The sequence below is a fragment of the Rhinolophus sinicus genome, linkage group LG02, assembly GCF_036562045.2.
Source record: "Rhinolophus sinicus isolate RSC01 linkage group LG02, ASM3656204v1, whole genome shotgun sequence".
Lineage (NCBI taxonomy): Eukaryota > Metazoa > Chordata > Mammalia > Chiroptera > Rhinolophidae > Rhinolophus > Rhinolophus sinicus.
The window spans coordinates 99,451,125-99,474,191 of record NC_133752.1 but is presented as its reverse complement, the minus strand read 5'-3'; the positions used below and the strand labels follow the sequence as shown (position 1 = coordinate 99,474,191).

At 42.2% G+C, this 23,067-nt stretch overlaps 1 protein-coding gene across 2 annotated transcripts in view; it reads left to right on the top strand.

Moving 5' to 3' along the window:
• Positions 1–23,067, top strand: part of PROSER2 (proline and serine rich 2) — a 40,984-nt gene that overhangs the window by 5,798 nt on the left and 12,119 nt on the right. For both annotated transcript variants that reach the window (XM_074324985.1, XM_019710278.2), the window contains one exon: positions 11,875–12,095. In XM_074324985.1, coding sequence (XP_074181086.1) covers positions 11,958–12,095 — 138 coding nt within the window. In that variant the 5' untranslated portion in view covers positions 11,875–11,957. The remainder of the gene's footprint in view (positions 1–11,874; positions 12,096–23,067) is intronic.

The following is a 23,067-nucleotide window of genomic DNA, read 5'->3' as shown; positions in this document are numbered from 1 at the left end:
TGATTGAGCTCCTGCTAATGCAGCAACTTCACTTTATGAACCAGATGTCTTTAAAATGTGTGTAATTATGTTGTGTATTAGACATTTATTCGTGTTGTACCCTATTGTGATTTTAGAGGTAGCTTCTGAAGAAAAATATTTTAGTATCAACATGTAATAAAACCATATTAAACCAAAATTTCACTTCAAGAAACACTTCACTTTTTTACAATGTTAATTATCAATTCGATTCCAAAAACATTAGATTAACCATATGAAATTACTGATATCCAATTATTTCTAACCTACACAAATGACAACTTCAAATAATTCACTCTAATAATTGCAGGCCAGATGTTAGACCCTTAAGCTTTTGTACTATGAAGGAAACCATCAACAAAACAAAAAGATAACCTACTGACTGGGAGAAGATATTAGCAAATGACACATCTGATAAGAAGTTAATATCCCAAATATTTAAAGAACTCATACAACTCAACATCAAAAAAAACCCAAACAATCCAAGTATAAAAAAAATGGGCAGAGGATCAGAGTAGACATTTCTCCAAAGAGGACATACAGATGTCCAACAGGTACATAAAAAGATGCTTAACATCACTAATCATCCAGAAAATGCAAATCAAAATCAATGAGATATTACCTCCCACCTATCAGATTGGCTATTATCAAAAATTAAAGAACAAGTGTTTGTAAGGATGTGTAGAAAAGGGAACCCTCATGCACTGTTGGTGGGATTGCAAACAGTATGGAGGTTCCTCAAAAAATTAAAAATAGAATTACCTTATGACCCAGCAATTCCACGTCTGGGTATTTATCCAAAGAATCCAAAACACTAATTCGAAAAGATATATGCACCCCTATGTTCATTGCAGCATTATTTACAATAGCCAATATATGGAAACAATTGAAATGCCCATCAATAGACGACTGCATAAAGAAATTGTCCTACATATATACAATGGGGTATTACTCAGCCGTGCAGAAGAATGAAATCTTGGATTTGCAACAACATGGATGAGCCTAAAGGATATAGTGTGCTAAGTGAAATGAGTCAGACCAAAACAAATATGGTATGATTTCATTTACATGTGGAACCTGAGCAAACAAAATGAAACAGAAACAAACTCATAATACAGAGAACAAACTGATGGTTGCCAGATGGGAGGGGGTTTGGGGGGTTGGCTGAAAAAGGTGAAGGGCATAGAAAGTACAAATTTCCAGTTACAAAGTAGTCACAGGGATGTACAGTACAGCATAGGGAATATAATCAATATATAATAACTATGTATGGTGTCCGATGGGTACTAGACTTATTGTAGTGATCACTTAATAAGATATATAGATGTTTAATCACTATACTATGTACCTGAAACTAATATAATATGCTATGCCACCTATAATTTAAAAATAAGATTTTTTAAAAAAGAATAAGTCAGTGTACTTGAAAATTCACATAAAAATACAGCGTGTTTAACAAGGTATTTCTTAGGTAATTCTCATTTCATCAGGATGGTATTAATAATTTCGTTTTGGTTTTCCCAGGCAGTGAGGTTTACCGTGAGACCTTTGCCATTACGTAATTGTCAGACTCCACTGTCAAACTACTTAAAGGTGCTGAGTTTTCTCCCAGAGAGGTTGATAGGCAGTCTTTGAATTTCTTTATGTTTTTACTTGACAAACTTTGTTTGTTTTATTTTAGCCTTTACATTCCCCCTCCCAGATTGCCTGACAACTCTCCCCCCACCCAGTTCTGGAGGCACACTGACCCCATCTTGAGCTTTTGGGGATGGAGAGTGGGGGTAGGGGGTGCAGTTCCCACCTGCCTCCAGGGAGACCAGGGAATTGTACCTCAAGAGTTTGTAAACCTGCACCAGGACGGGGACCAACACTTCCCCCACCAGTGGGGTCTGGCCAGGACGTGGGCTCGGGGCAGCTCCTAACACCCCTGGAGACACAGAGCCTATGGACAGGAGCCACCATCCCCACACCCCTGCTCAGGATTTGGGGGAGACGGGGACAGGAAGCCCACCAAGAGCCCAGAAGCCCCTGCTGCAGAGCAGGGCATGCTAGGAGAAGGCAGAGAACCAGGGGAGATTCTTGAGATGCCTTTGTCTCCAGCCAAGCCTCTTGGCCCTCTCCCTGGGGGCAATGCCAACTGTCCTCTCTGACCCCCCACCCCAGCCAAGCCAAGAGCCAGGCACCCGGTCCTTACCACTAGCCAACAAGAAACAAAAGTAGTGAAAACACCAACATTTGTTGCCAGAAAAAAAACCACCTAAGTATTAAAAATTAAATTAAAACGGAAGCCCCAGTCAACTGAGTCAGCAGTGATCTGGTGATTGCAGACTCACAGACAGCCCCCCATTCTTCCCCCAGCCCCAGAGTCTCTAAAGACAGCAGGAAGGGGCTTGGGAGCCAAGTGTGCCCGTCACCAAAAAGGGCCCTGTGGGGAATAAATGTTGGGGGGAGGTGTCCTCAAGGGTCCCCAGTGTGGGGCACTGAGGACACTCCTTGAATTTCTGTTAGTATCTTAACTGTCAGTTGGAGTCTCCATTTCTTGAAAAACTGCTGAAAACCCCTTATCTCTTCTGCTCTGTCAATTGGGATATGAGTTTGTGCCTAAAGGCCTGGATTTGAAATGAGTGATTTCAGCACTTTGTTACTAGGTTCCCAGAGGGTATCTAAGAAGAACCTGGGGAGAAGAGAGCCACCCACAGGGTAGATGTTCTGATGTGGTTAAAGCTTGCTGTAGTGGATTGATGGACCCGGCAGGTCTTGGTGAGCTGTGCCCCGTCCCTGGCTTGGATTGAAATCTGTTCAATTTGAGATAAGATGTGCCAGTCAGATGTCTGCTTCCAATCTAACCAGGGGTTGGTTATAAATACCATGTGAAATGAACATGCTCCAAGTGGGGTTTGTTTTTATTATGAGGATGAATGAAAAATTCTGCTAAGAATTTGGTGCTTCTCAGAAAAAAAAAATTAAAAAACAATAAGGTACAATTATGACTTCCAAGTAGGAAGTACTGCATTTTATCTCACCAGAGTAGCACGTAGTGGGTGCTCTGGTAATATTTGCTGAATAAAGAGAAAGCACAAACCTGCTAAACAAAAGAACAACATAAACTGGATTTTCTTCTTTTAATTTGCTAAAGAATCCAGAAATGCAGTAGGCATATAGAATGTCAATTTATTTAAAAATGAGCTAAGTATAAAAATTTGAAGTGTCTATCTTTGCAAACATCTCATGAGCTAGAATTAGGTTTTCACCCTTGTTGATGTTTGTCCGTTTGCTTCTTCCTGGGTCATAATGTTTTGGTACTAGGAACTAATCTGAAATCCAGCCAGGTTTTTTTCAGGTGAGATTTTACTTTAGGAAAATCTAGTATCCACATCAATGATAGATAGCAGACTGCTAATAGGAGATTTCTTCCCTCAGGACCTGCGAACCAGCCAGCCTGCCAAGGCGCTACTGTGAACTTGTTTGCCTAGTGTAGGCGAATCAATTACTCTCGTGTCCTGTATGGCCCTGAGGAAAATACTGCCTTCTGTTAATATTTGAAACTATTCACAATCGACACAGTCTGAAATCAACCTTGTTTTTCTACACTGTGCAAAAAAGAGCTTTCCAAAAAAAAAAAATCTAAATGAAAGCATGGTAATTGTTCTCCAGAAGTAAAATTAGTAGGCTTTAAAATGTTAAATTGTGTTTAATACCACTGAGTGCCAGTTAGAGCTTAAAGTCCTTACGGAAGGCATTTCAGAAGAAAGGAAAAAACCCAGTCAGAGAAAAGACATCTTATGAACCGGATGCTAAACCATTGAGCACATCAACATTTGAAAACTCCGGAACAAAACTAACTCTCCACTCCCAGCCCTCCCAGCACCAACCAGCTTCACCCTGAGGTGGATTTGCCTTTGATCTGCGAGGAGACAGTCCTAGCTTGTTAGTTTGCCTAGTGAATTTATTTTTGGAAGCATTCCTTTTTTCCCAAGGTTTTTGTATTCTTGACATTGAGAAAAAGCCGAAACTAAAGAAAAGTTACTACATATTTATTTTACTTCAGCCCGTTTGTGTGGAGGCCCATGTTCAAAGTTAATTTTGGTCGTGGGTCACATCTGTAGGTGTACATGTGCGTGCATTCATGTTGATGTTTATTGCATGTCAGTAGTGGGAAGCGTTACTGGCTTGGTGTGTCTGATGTATTTATTGGTGCCAATTTTTTCTTTTTCGCATATTACTTGTAAAGCTAAGGGAAGCATCTCCTTTGTGGCTGTGTTTAAGTTACCCCCCCATGCTTCCATTTGCCCGTGATTGACACCTATAGGTTGAATGAGAGTAATTTCTCCTAAATGTGAGGGATTTGGTCTATATACACAATAGAGGGATAAAGGATGGTTACGACAACAATGTGAACATATTTGAAACACTCCTAAGAGTTTAAGGTCTTCTTTTAGCGCAAAGGTCTTCTTCAAGGGCACTGTGTTGTTTTCTTTACTCAAAAAATAAGATGATTTTAGAGTTTTAAAATATAAATATTGTTTAAGTAATAAATATTAAGTCCATATTTTGTGACAAATATTTTCCAAAATGCTGTGGCTATAGTAAAAGACAGAGAGACTTACAGGGAGTTTCTAGTCTAACTGAGGAAAAAAGAATTACATGCATAAGAAACAACTGAGTGAGAAGAAATGGCATTATGTAGTTAACAAGTGGTGGCATATAAACAGTAGGAAGGGAAGGAGGCAGGTGGAGAGGTCCCTGTTGAGTAGCACCGTGAAGGAAGGGCTGAGAAGGCCCGGTGTCGTTTTTTTGAGCCAGGCTTTGAAGGCTGGGAGGAGAGCGATGGGGGGCGGTGAAAATGTGACTCACTGAGCAGAATGTGTAGGAGACAGGCTGGATAAAGGGTTTACATTGTGGGAAATAAGGTCGGAGAGATAAGGGTAGGCCAGATTCTGGAGAGACACTCAAAACTCTGTTCTTACAGACAGGTTCCTTGGCAGTAGAGTTTAGGAAAATGAAAAGTGTACCAACTTTAACAGGCCCCTGCTACCAGAAGTAATTCAGGATTTAGAAAGGCTATTTAAATACTATTTGCAGTTCGCTAGTGAATGTTGGAGTATTTGTTTTATTTTCAGCACACTTTGGAATAGAAAACTTGGAAGAAAATGAGCTACAGGACCAACAACTACTTTTATCTCTCTGCGAGTACAGCTGGTAGACTCTATGTGCACATGTGCGTCTTTGTACGGTGAGGGCGTGAGGTGACAGATTGCACTTGTGTGTACATCGGACCTAAGGCAGAGTTGTGCCCAGAATTACTGGATGTGCTGTGATAACTAGAGTAAAAGCATTTTCATGGGCTTAGTCTGTAAATTATTTTTAGGGGAGAATTGAAATGGTTAATTTAGTCTAAGAATTTTGTTAAAGCCCTAATAAGTTGAATAATAGAAAAGAAAGAATTTCAGTACTCAGTTTCCTTTTATCTTATGAATTGGTTAACAAAACAAGAGTCTTGACATCATTCATAGCTTCATCTTCTAGTTAATTTGTCATTATAAGACTCATTTTTGTTACCACACATTATAGAATTAGCACAGAACCAGGTAGAAACTATAAAAATCGGACTCCCATCTTCTTTGTTCAAGGAAATCAGAGCTAAGTGACTAGCACGTGAATACATGTTGAGAGGAGCGCGTGTCCAGACCTACTCGATTTAAGGCCACAATGACTACTCTGTGTTTACTGATTATTTCATCTAAGAGTGTGTACATTCCACTAAAAATGGCCATCAGCTTAACCATATGAAAAAGCCTATTCATGATGAGGATCTGTGGTGACTCAGAAACCGTTCCCATTGTAAAACTCCTTCACTTTGAATGTTCTTGAAGGTCAAGAAAAACTTACCTTTTGGAAAATGGCTTGGCTGTTAAATCATCATATTGGGATTTCTCAGAGTATGGCTTTAAAGATATGTTCTGTCCTAAGATTGTTTTTCTAGGTTTGGGAACAAAGCTTCCCCAGAATCCTGTGAATGGAAGTCGGCGAGAATGGGATGATCTAGTGTAGAGGCGGACATGGGGGGCGTATTTTTAAGAAGCTTATTTCTACCCCGTTACCGGCTAGGCTATGCTTCTGCTGACTGTACCTTAGCACATTTAGTTAACAGTGGGTGACTAGACAGGGGATGAGGGTCATAGGTCCATGGGGTTCAGAGTCCTAAGACCCCACCTGGATCTTCTCTTTGGCGAAGAGTTTACCTCGGCAATGAGTTGGAGCAGTTCTCTTTCAAAGTGTAATACAGACATGCTGAGCAAAATTAGTTCCACATCACCTGGTTAAGGTGGGTAAGTTTTCCATTCACGTTCAGAACTAGCAAAGACAGTAATCACCCCTGTAATTTTGTTTGGCTTGCCTGTTGGGAACCTGAGTCTTACAGGATATGACTCCCTGCCCCCCACCTACTAGGTCCCAAGCCTAGCAGTTGAATGTGAGGGAACTTAATATATTTATACTTCCAGCTTAGATTCCTCCGTAAATTGGATCAGGTCAACCTTTCCCTGGTTCATTTTGAGCTAAATTGTGATCTAAGACAAGTTCATCTTCAGGGTTTCTTTCTCCTTCCTGGGAAAGCCATGCCGTCTGCAGCTCTTCCCTCCTAAATTGCCTTAGATTTCTAGATTATGCGTGTCTTCTCGTCTCCCCTCATTAAATCAGAAGTCTCCTGTCCCATATCCTCTCCTTAGATACTGGGCCTTTCGAAGGTTCCTAGGTGATACAATGATCTAAGTCATTATTCTTCAAACCTCCAGGAAATCTTCCTTTTCTGTGTTTGCAGCAGTAGGAGACAGGTGCGGTAGGAGACAGGTGCGTGACAAGCAGGTACCTTTCAGTGAATGACAGACCAGGTGATGCTGTAGGACAACTGAGTTGTGCCCCACCTCCCCCTCATCCACCCATCCGTGTGTGTTTCTGGATATGGATATAAAATACAGTGTTGTGTCTGTTTTAAATTGAAATAAATGGAATCGTGCTAAGAATCGAATTACAGCTTTTCACTCACCACATTTTCAGATCTGTCCATGCCACTGTCCAGTTGGTATGTCCTGACCGATGCACAGTAGCCCCCTGGAAAAGCGCTTACCAGGGTTTTACTTGTTCTTGGAGTTCTTAGTGGGTGACGGACCGAGATTGCCGCCAGCACTACTGCAGGCGACAGTGAATAACCATCCTCACACGTGTCCCCCTCTATTCCTGGGAGAGAATTCCTCTGGAGCAGATGGAGCAGTGGGATTTGGGGCTCACAGGACATACTTATTTCACTAAGTACTGCCAGAGAGTCTACAGAATGGTTGTATTAGTATAACACTCCCAACAGTGAGTGGTACAGGAGGGTCCGTTTTCCCCACATCCTTGCTGATATTTGTTATTTTTTTAAGTGTCTAATTTTTGCTAATCCAGTAGGTACAAAGTAAATGTTGGTTTTAACTTGTGCTTCTTTTGTTTACAAATAAGGTTGAACATCCCTCGTTTACTTCTTGGTCACGGGTTTCCTCTCACGTGAACTGCCTAATCATCCTCCTTGTTCTTTTTTCATGAGTTTCCCGTCTTGTTCCTGTGCTTGTTGATTTACAAGAGTTCTTCACGTATCCTTGCTATCAATTCCTTTTCTTCGACATTGTAAACATCTGTTAACGTTTTTCTGTTAACATTGTTTATGGTGTCCTTAATTTTTATGTAGCTAGAGTCAGTGAAATTTTTACCTTATGTTTTGTATTTTTTGAGTCCTAATGTATAGAAAGATAAATGGAGAACAGGAAATTCAGAAATAGAATCTAAGACATACAAACATTTGGTATAAAATAGCATTTAGTATTTCAAGACAGTGGAAAAGATGAATTTTCAATACTTGGCATTTGAGTAATTAGGTAGCCTTCTTGGGGGTGGGAAAGTAGGTCCCTATACTATAAATTCAAGTTGGAGCATATATTTAAGTGTGAAAAGTGAGACCACAAAAAAATGCTTTCTCCGCAGTAGACTTCCCTTGGAATTCTCTATTTTGAGTTCCTGGGAGCTAGGACTAGGGAGCCCCGCCTCTGCCTTTTCTCCACTTGGCGTGCCCATCACACTTGTTTAATTAGCAGCCGCCTTAAATCTGACACATGTTGTGGGGCTTGGCCTAGCTGTCGCCTTTGTGCAAAGTCTCTGACCCCTGCCAGGAGGCACGGGCACACCTTCCTCTGCTCCCGTAGCTCCGTGATGTCAGCGACTGCAGTTTATGCGTCTGCCCTCCGTTAGAGTCGGTGCCATATGGCAGATTACTTACCTAGAATCTACTCAGTGTGAAGCAGGAAAACAATAAACATCAACGATAAACGTGCTTAATCTAGAAAGGAAGCAGGAGTCAAATTGAAGCAAGTGTTGACTGATGGGATGCAACTTTGATTCTGAGCCTGTGGGGACTGGGTTCAAGTTGACTGCTTTTAGGAGAGTGGTGGCATCCACGTGGTGTTTCAAGATTAACCCAGCAGAAGAAGACAGGAGAGGTCGAGGGAAGAGCGGAAAAGCAGGAGTTAGGTGGCTGTTGCAGTAACATGGCGTGTGGTAACATGGTCCTGAACTAGAGGGACTAGAAAGGAAGTGGGACCGGCGGACACGATGCAGGAAGAATCACCAGGCCTGGCAGCTGGTTCAGTGTGAGTGCAGGAAGAGGGAGGAGTCAGCGATGCCTCCAAAGCTGCGAGCGACGAAGCTGACAGCCCCTGTGCCTGTGGATGGCGTGCCCATGGGCAGGGTGCCCATGGACGGGGTGCCTGTGGACGGGTCTTTGACTGGCATAGTTCAGACTTGGGGTTTGGTGAAACCAGAGTTTTCAGGTGAATCATGGAAAGACCTAGTTATCTGCACTGCTCTGTAGGCCTGACAGTGGCTGTTTGGAACTGAGATGGAGTGGGGTGATGGTGGAAGGAGGGCTTTACATGTACCATCTGGGTCATTCCAGGTCTTTCTGGAATGTTCAGGGGAAGAAGGAGGAGCAGGAGGAGAAGAGGAGCTGCCTTCCTCTGTGGACTCCAGTGCACTCACTTCAGGGGGTTCCCTTGCCCACCGAACTACAGCCCCACCAGATCCCCCAGCACGGTCAGCTCTGATAGCTGCTGCCTCCTGACCGGCCGTGCCTGGAAGATGTACCTTTACTAAGACTGTAAATCATTTATGAACTTCTTGTTCTCTTTGCTCAACGGATAAACTAGACTTTACCAAAAAAAAGGATGTTACTAGTAAATAACGAGAAATAAACACAGGAAGTATAAGAGAATAAACAGAAAATGAGCACGCGGGGCTCAGATTTCTGCTCCTGTAATGTCAGGTTTGTTGCGACTTCTTTGTGATACCTTTTCTGCTCTCCTGTACAAGTCAGTTTCTTCATCAATTGGGGCTATCTTGGTCTGACCCCGGTGTCACTTTTTATAAAGTACACTGTTTGCAGACCCAAAAAGTTATCCCTTGATTGGACAAGGAGACTAAATGGAAAGTAGTGATGACCTTCATAGACTCACAGCTGTGGGCGCTGCCGTCAGACCCGTCTGCTCATTGTCTCGTGCTCTGCGTCTCGTGCTCTTTATCTCATCGTATTCCCTTTGCAGGGCAGACCAGAGGAGAAGCTGCGTCCTTGCCCTTCCTCCTCAGAAAACTACTGTCTCCACAGGAGAACTCCCATGGAATTGTACATTTTCAGTTCCTGGGAACTAAGACTCGGGAGCACCTAGTTCTTGATTCCTTAAGAGATGAAAGAAGATAGACACCTTGAGACTGTGAAGGATATTGAACCAAGGTTTTCACTGTCTCCCTATAACCTCTGCCTTCTGGAGAATTCTGATTAGCTTCATCTTTCAAGAGAATATAGAAGTCTAACTGTTATAGTTCTATAGTGTCCGAATAGCCTTTAAAATTACAGCAACTCAAGCAAAAGGTGTCCTCTCGAGTGCTGTGGTAAATTACCGCCCTCTGACCCACTGAGGGCCTGAGAGTGTGGCTGGGACTGCGCAGAATCGTAGCCGCCCTCCAAGTCCACCCACGAGACGGTTCCACTGGGTTCCTTCATTGTGGAGGTGAATTGGTATTCACTTCCCTGCCTTTCCTTCTCACCGTTGCGTAGGGGGAAGACCACCGCCCTGCAGCCCCCTTCTTTCCTTGGAGCAGTGATTTACTTAGTTCAGGAATGAACTCATGCTGAGTCAGTGGGCTGGAATCCGCCAACCAGAAAGAATCCAAGCATTGGCCTGTCCTCTCTGCATTTCCTGTCCCGCCTTTCCTGGGCCAGCTCACAGGGCCCAGGGATGTAGCTCTGATGCCCACAGCTGCCTTTGCCTTGCTCTGTCACCTGCCACTGTCATCAGCACACTTACATGCCCACAGTCTGTGTGTGTGTGTGTGTGTGTGGGTGAACACTAGACTTGTATTAGGCATTTAACTTACTAGACTGAAGACTGTGGAGAATTTCACCTTGGTGTCTGAACTTCTGAGTTACATATTGCAATGTAAACTGTTTCTATGAAGTGTGTGTATTGCTTAGGCTTTCTTATTATTAAACAAATTTTAAACTTTTAATATTTCCTTAAGTGTTTTTTGTTTTGTTTTGTTTTTTGTTTTTTTACCATTTGGAATAACGGCAACTTACAGAAAGTGTCTATACTCAGAATGACCCGTTCCCTATCCTTGCTCTTAAATCGCCATTATGACTTGTGTTGATTCGCCTAAAAAATGACGAGAAATGGAGTACGGAAGAGTTTCTTTTTTAATCTGTTCTGATGTCTTCAGGATTCCTCTGAGAACATTTCACAGTAATTTTTGAAGCCTTAAAAGACAAGGTCCCCCTAACGGTGTTCAGTACTGATTGGACTTTCTTGACAAATGGTCACATTTCTATAAAAATTTCTATATAAATTAGTGCACATGTGCGTGCACACACACACACACACACACACACATACACGCCAAATTGTAGTGATGGCCTCAGCATTGCTTCTTAAAGGGGCTGGGAAGGCAACCTGGCAGTATTTTCAGGTCAGGAAGCAGGTGAGCATCTGTTGCTTCACTTGCCAAAACATTAGGTCATATGTAATCAACAGGAGGCTTATTCTCATATTTCCTATTACTTTTCTTTGGTCTTCTAGAAGGTTTCCTTGAGTTCAAATGTCCCTTATTTAGGGGCCGAGCTGAATTTGTTGCTAAAAGAGTCAGAGGACTGCATGAAACTGAGAGGCTTTATGGGGGACAGTTTCGATGTCCTTGCTCCTGAACGTGAAAATGTGAACTTCCTGATAGGATTAACTGATGGGACCTTAGGATTCTGTGTAGAAATTACAATAGCATCACGGCCTCCAAAGAGTCTTGAATTTCGGAGATGTCAACCAAACTTGCATTAGTAGTTTATTAGCTCAGGTCACTTTACCTCAACTCTGAACTGTCACGAAGCTGGAAAAGGAACCACAATTTTGTGGAAGCAGAAAAGACTGGAATTAATAAACCTCACAGGGACAGCCTAAGCGAACATGAAAGAGCATGAAAGAACAGACCCCAAGTGCAAAGGAAGATTCCAGAACATTAGTCTATAAAATCGTCTGCACCAAAGTAATTTGTAGCACTTCCATCCTTTCTTAAAAATAATTCTTACACCTTGATAATAGAGATGGATATAGAGAAGAAATGCAAATGAGCATCACCAAACAAGTTGACTTAGGGATTCCGAATTCTCTTTCTCGTTCATCATAGTCAAGACTAGACTCTAACTCATGCCAAGCCTTTCGTTTGGGTGGCTGAGGCATTTACTCTCTGGGCTCACTAACCCTTGTTACTTGTGCTTGGTTTCTCTAGAGATAATACCACGACTTCATAATGGGACACTGGCCCCTTCGTCACTTCCTGTGATCAAGCCATTGGCCGACGTTGCTGTGGGGATGCCTGTAAACCACCAGAAATCAGACTCTTCAGAGATGGACTCTGACGTGTCACTCAGCTGCAGGCTCAGCGACCTGAGCCGAGGGGGCAGTTTGGAAAGTCGAAGCAGCAGTTCTCGCTCCAGAAGCCTCACTTTGGTGAGTGACGGCTTTCTTTAATGCTTTGATGTGCTTGGGTTGGCTGGCTTTGCCCCAATTCCCTCCCCTTTCAGGAAGATCTTATCAAATTCTTTTGGGTTAACTAGCTTGATGTTTTGGAATACTTGCTTTGTGAAGTGGCGTTTAATTTTTAATCATCTTAAATTCTGACAAACACAGCGCGCTCCCCACAGCAGTGAAGGGAAGCTCAGTGTGGCTGAGAGCTGACGGCTCAGACCTGGGAGGCCCAGGCCTGCAGTAGCCACAGACCCTGGCAAGGCCTGCTGCCTGTCAGTCCCAACAACCCCAGGAGGAGAAATGCCTCATGGGATAAACAAATTCACTTGAAAACACATTTTTCACTCCTTTACAAATATAAATGCTTTTTTATCCCCTTCTCAGAATGCAGACCTTTCCACAGCATCCACAGCTTTGGGAACTTGCACAGTCTTTAGTTTTAAAGTTAAGAGAGGACCTTTTGCACTCCCCACTCCTCAGGGTATTCATCTTTCAGGACTGAGACCTTTGCATTTATAGAGGGAAGGACAGAGACAGTTCACCTTGGACCTTACTGATAATGGTCTATTGTTCATCTCAGTCCATCTAGAGAGAGCATGAATTTCCTTCAGTTACTCTGAGCCCTAAAATGAACCCCAATTATGCTGAATAGAAGATACACACGGTATAGATGGCAGTTAATAATAATGATTTTAAAGACTCCTACTTGTACATTTTCTTTTTTTAAAACCATCATGGTAGTATGTAATAAATATGATTTGATCCATTCACCAAAAGCAATTACTCTGAAAATCAGAGAACCTACAAATCCTTATGATGGAGAATTTGGTACTAATTTTTTAAATTAAAAAAATATATAAAATATATAATAAAGGACATGTTAACAGAATATGTGGCAAAGACGCACAGATTTAGTGCCCTAGTAATTAGTGGAGCACAGTTAGGAAGCAGTCCTGCTCTGAGACAGAAAGAAAGGTGTTTCCAAACTGTATGTGTCTACCTTGGGTACCACAGTCTAAGAGACTATCTCGTGCATGTGCTGGTGGAATAAAACTGAGGATGGTCGTCTGATGACCTTGGTATCTGAGGAAATGGGCATTAGGAGTCAGGGTATTTGAGTTAGTTTCTTGCCTTTCACATTTATTTTCATGTTGAACTTGAGACAAATCTCTTAACATCATCCTTTGTACCCTGGCTTCTTTTGACAGAGAACTAAGGTAATACTTGCTCTTCGACCCCTCCTGGGAGAGAATGTGATCCCAAGTATGTCCAGTGCTTTGAATTTAGGGAGGGAAAGTATCTGCATCCGAGTCATACAGGGACTGTCCTCACATTAACTGATTAATGCCTACTTTTCCTTATGTGGTAGCTCAAATGCGCATGCTCCCTAGGACGGGACTGACTTCTACCAAGGTGTCCCTTGAGAGTGGCATTAACTGACTGTTGCATACGACCTTCCGTGTCTTTTGTGTGTGTGATTCATACATCTGCTCAAATGCTGAAGCCGTGTTCTAGGAGTTAAGGACGCGACAGTGGAGCCTACATTCTGGTGACAGCGATCCATTATGACAGCACAGGCTGCCTTCCCAGCCACAGATTCCTAGACGGAAGTTAGAGTACAAGAGGCTTATTTGGATTATTCCTGGGACCCACGTGTGATAAGAAGAGAAGCAGGACTGAGCGGAGAGAGAAGCTGGGTTGTGAGGTAGACCCTACCTTAGCTGCTGCTCAGGAAGCTCTGGGGCTGGAATAGCCCTCAGTTGTCCCCATTGGGTCGAGAGCGGAGCATTTATACCCACTCAGTGATCAGCCACTGGATGCAGGACCCCCTGGAAGGAGGCATGACCTTGATAAGACAGTTTCTTTCAGCTCAAGACAGTCCCCAAAGAGGACTGAAAGCTGAGGGCCACCTTCCAAAAGCACTCCCATCAAATGGGGGAACAGCTCTTTTATTCCCAAGGGGCGATCTGGTGGTATGTCACACTGACTACCATGAAGGTTTAGGAGAAAATGAAAAGGCCTCTTAGAGGGATCAAAGCCACCAGAGTGCCTGCAAGATATCTTACCTAGAAGAAGCAAATCTGGAAAATGAATCCAGGCTGCTAACATGACACTGCCGTATGAAACACAACTCTTCACAGAATGTACATGTAGGCAGATGGGGTCTTAAGGTCTGTCATCCCGCAGGTTTGAAGAATATGTGTCCTGCTGATTGTCAAGATGTCACACACAGGAATACATCTTCATGGATAAAAGCTCTATTAAGTTTCAGCTACAAACTCACAAAGAGAAGTGGCTTATTATAAAACCTTTCATCATGGATATATTTTGGGTAATATATTAGAAATACCATTAGGTTCAAAGATGGGAAAGATTATAAATCTCTTACACGTATAGGTCGAGGTGGGTGAATGACAACTGCCTTGCTGCCTCTTAGCTGACTGTGCTGGGAGGGTTGTGGGGCCTGGAGTGTTGGCCTGCATAGGTTTCACAGTGGAGCTAAGTAGGGGTTAGGACGACATTTATATATTGTTTTAACCCAAAAAATATCCTTATACATTTTTAAAGTTGCTTTCTTCTTTACTAACCAATCAGCATCCTAAAAATCTGCTCATAATAGTAGTAAACATCAAGGGCAATGGAAACGTGTGGGTTCAGATTTAAATTTGCCTCCCTTTGTAACCTGAGAAGTTATTTATTTAATCGCTGTCTTCATTAGTTATTTTCTTATTTTCTTCATTAGTTAGAAAAGGGGTAAGTGGGATAATAATTCTTTCTCAAGGGTTATATATGGTAAAGATTAAATGTCTAGCATCTAATCAGTGCTTATAATACCAGCTTCTCTTTTGTGAGTTCCCTGTAGCTTCAGGTTGAGCCTAATTCCACTTCCTCCTGCCATCATCTTGTTTGAATCTCTCTCTCTCTCTTTGTTCTATCTCTCTCTTATCAGCAATCTTAGGAATTTTTTCCTTTGACCACTAAAGATGAGATGATTAAAAGGAAAATGCTCCTTCCCCACCCCCAATATCTCACAAATTTCTTAATTCTGTCATTCTTACTTATGACAGAATTTAAGTGAAAGAATGCCTATCCCCTACAGTTCTTTTCTGTCCAGTAAAATCTTAAAGTACGACTGTGATGTGTTTGATTTTGATTCATCTATATACTCATCATTGTATAGGACAAAAGTGGAAACAGCATTACAGATTCTACTTTTATGAAACATAATTAGATTACAGTCTTATGATAAGTGTTTGCATAATTCTGCTTCCTACCCCAGTTGACTACCTATGATATTTCACTCTCTATAGGGGACACGTTGCAATCCTGTTCCAGTATCTTCTGCTTAGACCTGTTGACTATTTTCAAGCATTTTCCTTTCTGGAAAATCATTGAGCCAACTTTAGTTGTCATCTGTTTTTATTATACAGTTGTGTGTTTCCCTTAGAACTGGCACACTGAGAATATTTGACATTTCATTTTAAATGGCAACTAAAGTTTTCCAAACAACCATGGAACCCTTGACTTTTACAAAGCATTGTCTCAGCAGTCAGGTCCCCCTGGACCAGTGAACTATCTACACCGGTACAAAATTTGTAAACTTTAGAAAAAATTTTTTCCCCTCATACTCTACTTTTTGGGAATCTATATTTGGAGAGCTGTATGCTTTTATTCTAAATCATCAGGTCTTTTTATAACTGTCTCTTTAGAATGGGAATCAACCATAGTAGTTTCTCCACTTGGCTGTCCTTTAATCCCTGACCTCATAAAAGATTAGTCAGTAACAGTGTTTTTAGGCCTCCAAATTGTATGGTATTACATGCACCTCTTGGAGGGCTCTTTAAGTAAAAGATAACCGAGTTCTGATCTATAGCAGTATTTCTTTTAAACAAAGGTTATTTTTAAAAGAAGATAAAAGACTAATGCCTGATGTTACACGAGAGTATCATAAAATTGAAGATCTGTTCTTTTTGAGCCAGTGCAAGTTAAAAATTAAAATAGCTGCTTAGTAGGATTGTCATGGTATCCATGTGGGGAAGTGTGTGACGTCTTTATCACTCAAGAGGCTGGTTGTGTTTGTGTATATATTTTGTCTTTCTTGTAAGGAATTCTTCCTCTGAACATTTTCTAATAAAAGGTATAGCTAGGACGAGAACAAATCAGCCAAATCCTGAATTACTTCACTAAGGGAGTATCTTTTGAATGTGTTTTTTCCTTTGAAACCTGAGAAGCTTTCATACAATACAAGGCAGCCTATCTTTATGAAGTTGGTAGTGTGGTTCTGGAACCTGCTACCTTGGGAGGTGATGCGATTAAAATAAAAGGTTCAAGAAGGATTGAGAGACCTTCATAAATGATAGCCCTTTAAGGAGACAAGGAAGCTGTGTTCTTCACCTCTAAGGACAGTATCTCCAACACTCAGGTGGCTCAGAAAACACCCTGGGACTCACTGCAGGGACAGAACGCTGCCTCCTGCCAGTGTTCTTAGGTTCGCATTCTAAGTGGTCCTCGGTCTGCTCTGCAGGCATTCTGGAGCTTTGTCTAGAAAGAAGATGATTTGGCTAGTTGAAAAGGGGCGGGGGAGGGAGGCTCTTATTGCCCACAGTTCTTTAGGAATTTAGTAATATCGACGAGTGTGCTTCTTTAACGGTGGATTGAAACTTCCCAACTCCCCCAGCAGGCTTCATATTCATTTTTATCCCTAACTTGAGCAAAAACAATGATCCAAATTCATTACTGAGTTTTGGGGGATTTAATATTCAGTGAACTGTCTTGAAACCCTCCTTCTCCCTCAGCTGACAAGTGTTATTGCCCGAAAGTCACATAATGTGTCGGTGATGAGACAGCAGTTGTCCGCTCCTGATTACTCCCTCCTCCTCCAAAACCTTTGATGCTTTTGGCCTCACCCACCGGTCCTGGAATAAGGAGGGACAGCCAGCAGTGGTGAATGCAGCCTGGGGGCCAGCTTGCACTGGCATCTGAGTAGTACACTAGAAATCTGACACACTGGTTGCTAGATGATTCAAGGAAAGGAAACAGGACAGAGGCGTGGAAAGGAGAAGCAGACTGGTCAGTAGTAACTCCATCTTCCTTTCAGTTCTGGCTCTTTACCCTGACTGAACCAAAAACTTGCTGGTCACAACAGCCATTTTAAGACAAAGCTTAAATAGCTTTTATAAAAATTCAATAAACATTTAGTAAATGCTTACTACGTACAAAGAACTGATCAATGAGCAAATAAAATCCGGTTTTAATCTTTCTAGGAACTCACAATTTAGTAGCAAGATAGCCATGTGAGGCTCTAGGCTGGGGAGGGGTCTGGGTACACGTCTGATGCCACACGCGCAGGGCAGCTCTACCTCAATCCAGATCTGTCTGTACTGTTGCCAGTTAAAGTTCAAGGCAGCCATGGAGGCAGGCTGTAATCCTTCGAAGCCATTATTCTTAGATCTGTAATCAAAACTGTACACATCTCATCTCTTGCTGGTTTGTTTGTGTCTCTTTCCGGCCAGAAGTACAGGTTTAAGTTGGCCATCATGAAAAATTACAACAGTGACTAGTTAGAAATAACCATAATTAAACCCTAAACTGAACTGTGGGAAACACCACAGGCACTCGGTCTTTCTTAGGAGATTGCCAGAGCACGCACAGCATTTAGAGCTACCTATGTGAGGGACTCCAAAGAGGCCGGCTTGGGTTTTCTTCTCTCCCCCCTGTTCTGTTTCAGCTGCAGGGGGTTCTCTCATCAACTGATTATTTCATCAGTGAAGCCTTGCTCAAGTGTCAGGGAGTCATTTTGGTGTCTGGAAAAAGAAAATGTGAACATCGAGTCACACTCTGCCAAAGCAAACACCCGAGGCTGCCCGCCTAGGAGAAGGCTGGTTAGGAGATCTGGGTTCATCTCAAGAAATATTTTCAGCCATCATAATCTTTTTTATGATTTTTTTTTTTTTTTTTTGTCTAGAATAGAGATGACTTCTACCGGTTTTTTTTTCTCCCTCACAAGGAACTGCCACAGTTGTCTTTAGTCTGTAGTTAAACCAAATTTCTTTGTTTAGGAGAAAAACAAAACAAAACAAAAGAAGCCTAAGAACTTAATTTAGTAGTTTTTTAGGTAGGAGTTAGTTGAGTATGAGTAGTTTAAGGCATCTCAACTTTTTTGTTAAACCAAACGAGGATTTTGTTTCCTCTCTACTATTTTCCCCAAAATGAAGACTCTTTTCCCAAATCTGTACTCCCACAGGTATATCCAGGATTGGTGACTTTTATAAGTGTTGGTAGCATTCACTGTAAAATTTGTCATCCACCTGACCTGGCTGTTGCTCCCAGAGCTCCAGTGGGACTAGAGGGACATGGACATTCTCCCGTCATCTGTGCAGGGCTAAAGGCACATCAATGATACGTGCACAGCGCGTATTACAATCCTGTCAGTGGGTTTAGCATTTTGAAGTTTCTGGTTTGAACAAGATAGAAAATATTTTTTCACAATGTATGTCCTCTTTCCCTTGCAGCCATTACCTGAAGTCAACTGGGCGGCAGAATGGGCAAAGTGTGGCTTTCTAGACGGTTCCTTTAGTATCTGGAGATTTACAGCCTTAACGAGCTTTGTTGTACTCCACAGCCCAAATTGGTGCATTAAAAACACCATCTATAGAACAGGAATTTAAAAACTGTTTCTGCGGTCAGCCTGCTACCTTCCAAATAATAGGGACAAACTTGGGTTGTCTTCAGCTTATCCCTTCCCAAGGAAGCTGCTGTTTCTGTTTCTCCTCATTTCCTACATACTTAGTTCTTTGGGAACTAAGTTAGCCATGGCCACTTCTGGCAGCACTGCCAGTCAAGCGGGGCCACCCCTGCCAGGGCTCCAGCTTTCTACGTCCTCCACATGGGCCTCTAAGCCAGTGCCTGGCTTTTTTTTTTAATACATCACAGCTTTGTTGAGATATAATACACATACCGGGCAGTTTACCCATTTAAAATATGCCATTCAATGGTCTTTAGCAATTCAGAGTTGTGCAACCATCATTACAATCAAATTTAGACCATTTCCATCCCCCCAGAAGAAACCCCGTGCCCGTTAGCAGTCGCTCCCCGTTTTCCTCCAGCTCTCTGGCTCTGTTTGCCCATCCTTGGCCTTTCTTTTCATGCTCTCCTTCTTCCCCCGAAGCTGTGTCTTCCGCTTTCACACCCCGAGAGGTAGGGCAGCGTCTCTTGGGAACATGTCCTGGGAACGGGAGTAGACAGGAGTGCTCTTGGAAAAAGGCCATGTGCCCCTTTTCTGGCCTTGAGTAGTACCCTGCTCCCCTGCCCTTGGCACCAGGCTGTTTCTGTGGCTACCTTCTTACCTCTCCCAGGTGCACGCAGAGTCCAGGTTCATTTGGAGGGCAGCTTCATGTTTGGAGAATTAGGCAACAGACTGAGCCCACAGCAATTTTGGCACTGCCCTTTAGGTCAGGGCTCAAGGCCAGACTGATCACAAAGAAGGCACTTAGGGATTTATTCCAGTCCCCCAGCGCAATTTCCAGCCTCTAACCCTAGAGAGGGAGACCTTGGATAGGCTGAGGATGCAGGAATCTGCCTTCCAGGACCTGGGACGCCGATGCCTGGCAGCCTGGTTAAAGTGGGTCTGTGTCCCATAATGTGCAAGAACACTGAGGTAAAAGCGCGAGCTTGAGGAACTCCGGGATGAGACATGCGAGACCTGAGCAGGTGTCCAAGACTGGGTCCTGGATTAAGATCTGATTGGAAAGGGAAATAAGTAGAACCAAACAAAAAGCAAGCATAGAATGAGTTCTAGTCTTGGCTCCTTTATGAAATAGTTGTATGACCCTTGGAAAGTCATTTCATCGCCTCCAAACCCAGTTTTCACATCTTCAAATAAGGGAGTTATGGATCTGTTTGTTGCATCTCTCAGCCTGAAAGTCCTATACTTTGTCACAACATAAAACAATTGTGTGGGAACTTCCCTTTCTAAGCTTATTTTCCAAACGAAATCTTATGTTGGGACTCCTTACTATGACATAGAATAAGACACATGGGGTTTATATACCCCATTCTTATTTTTGTCCCTCCCTAAATGTGGGGAGTTGGCATGGGTCTTAAGCTGCAGGTCTATTACAGGCCAGTTCCCCATTTACTTCTACTGTCTGTACAACCAAAGGGAAATTACACCTAATCAAAGTAGATTATCTGAAAAACCCGTGAGTAACCCTATTGAAACCCTGAATTGAGAAGGTCAAAGTAGGAGGGAAGGGTAGAGAGCATTAATTTATTTCCCTAGACGTTTTATTAGACAAATAGTTGTGGTTACAGATTGTTTTTTCTTTTTTGGTTATGGTTGTTGCTATTATCACGTCATCCTAACAACATCCATCATGGTTGTAGTTACTAATGAGAGAGCTCTGTGTTATGCTAAGAGGCCTAATGATTTTAGACTTTCACAGTTTTTTGTTGTTGTTGACTCACTGAGCTAAACTACTCTTCATGGCTAGAAGGAAACGTGAAATGTCTTGGGGTGAATGTGGGAGAGCAGCAGAGTTAGAAGCAATGTGTGCTGGAGGATGGGGTACAGGATAAATCGAGCAAGAAGCAGGTATGCAGAAAAAAGATGACGCAGGAATGCTCCACGTCATGTACTGTGACCCTACAGGATCCCACCAATCTGCAAAGAAATCTAGAAAAATCACAAAATGGATAGTGCCACTGATTTCTTATGAAAGTTTCGTGCTCTGGTTGCCAGAGGGCCAGAACATACGGATGCGGTGGGGAGGCAGCTGGCATTGTTTTACAGTGACTGCCTGCGGGAGGCAAGAGTCCTCTAAACTCTGTGGATAGCTCACAGGTACATCAGACATGAATTTTCCTTTAAGTGCTAAGTCCAGCAGAGGTGAAAGCATGGGTGATGAACAACTACAGTAGGAAATAGAATTTTATATAAAGCAGTTGATTTAACTTTTTAAATATCTCTCAAATCCATCTCCTCCTCTCTGTTCCCATTACCAATGTCTAGTTTAGGTGACCATTAGCTCTTGTCTAAATTGTTTCCTGTGTTCAGTATTTTCCACACTAGCCAATGTGATCTCTCCAAAATACATACCTAACGATCCCTTGCCCTTTTGTTTAACTCTCACGCACGTCTTTTAGATGATTGACATGAATCATTTCATCTCCAGAGCTTTTCTAGCTCAGACCCGCTTCCCTGAAGATTTGCATTAATACCCATGCTGTGTGTGTACATAATACCCAGAGTCACCTTGTCACAGCCTTTCCACACTCTAAAGGAATGGCCAGTTTTCTTATCTGTAGCCTTCATTTGATGGTCAACTAGACAGCAAGAATATTATTTACACAGTTGTATGTACATTGCACGATGCTTAGTAGATGCGCAAATATTTGAATGTATGACTCAGTAGATGCTATGGGAGTAGGCTGGAGGTGTGGTGACATTTAAATTGGACCACGAAGGACAGGTAAGATGTGGCTGTGCAGAGACGGGCAGTGCTAGAACAGGTGTAGGAAATAGCAAGTGATTTGATTTGATTATAGAGCAAGAGTTGGCAAACTACAGCCTGTGGACCAAATCTGCCTCCCCACCTGTTTTTGTAAATGAAGTTTTATTGTAACAAAGCTAGGCTCATTCATTAACAGATTACCTATGACTTTCCCACTACATTGACAGAGTTGAGTCATTGCTATCATAAAGCTTGCAAAGCCCAAAATATTTACCATCTGGCCCTTTACAGAAAAAGTTTACCACTGCTGCAGCAGAGTGTAAAGGGAGAGTATTACAAGGTGAAATTTGAAAGGTGGGTAGGGCCAGATTTTGGAAATCCCAGAATAAAGTATAAATTCCTTAGTCATATGTTCTACAGACGTGGAGGACGGCTAAGATTACAATACTGTGCTTTTTTCGTGGGGAAGGTTAACCTATTCCTCTTTTCCTTGGGGCAGTGCTCAATAAATAAGGAATATTTTGTGCCCATTTCCCTTATAGAATCTTGCCATTCTTCTAATGTCCGCTTATACTGACTGACCCTGTTATTAGAGAGCATATTGAAGTTCTCAGGGACTATAAAACTGCCAAATACGTAAATTGATAAAAATTACAGATATAGTTAATATGACGCTTCCATTTCAGCTGGAAAAAAGTATTCTTAATATCAGTCTGTTCCTTCCTCTCCTCCCACCAAACCTCAGAAAAGGTGGAGCAAGAAGATGTGCTATGAACCAAACTCTTACAGCAGATTGTTTCAAAAGTTGACTTTTTAAAAAGAAAAGGTATACAAAACCTGATCACAATGGGAGGAAAAGTACAGACCAATCTGTCTTATAGATCCAGAAGTTTTAAACAAAATATTAGCAAATCAAATTCAGTGATTTATAACAAAGATAAAGCATCACAACCAAGGTAGATTTATTCTAGAATGCAAGGTTGGTTTTATTTTTGAAAATCAGTCATTGTAATTGAGTTCATTAAAAGAATAAAGGATAAAAAGTATATGATCATGTCACCTCGGGTGAGGAACTACTGACATTTTGAGCCAGATTATTCTTTATGTGGGGTGTTGTCCTGTGCACTGTAGCATGCACTGTCCACTCCTGGCCTCTGTCCACAAGGTGCCAGTAACACCCGCCCACGTGTGACAACCAAAAATATCTCCAGACATTACCAAATGCCACATGGAGGGAAAATCACCCCCAACTGAGAACCACTGCAATAAATGAAGAAAAAGCATTTGACAAAATTCAAAATCCATTCATTATTTAAAGAACAAACACTAAACAAACTAGGAATAGAAGACTTTTTCTTAATCCGATAAAGATCATTTTTTAATAAACCAGAGCAAACATTATACTTAATAGTGAAATATTGAAAGCTTTCTCCCTGGTGTTGGGAACAAGATGAAGATGCCACTTCTATTCAGCTGACTGGGGAACCCAGCCACTACAGTGA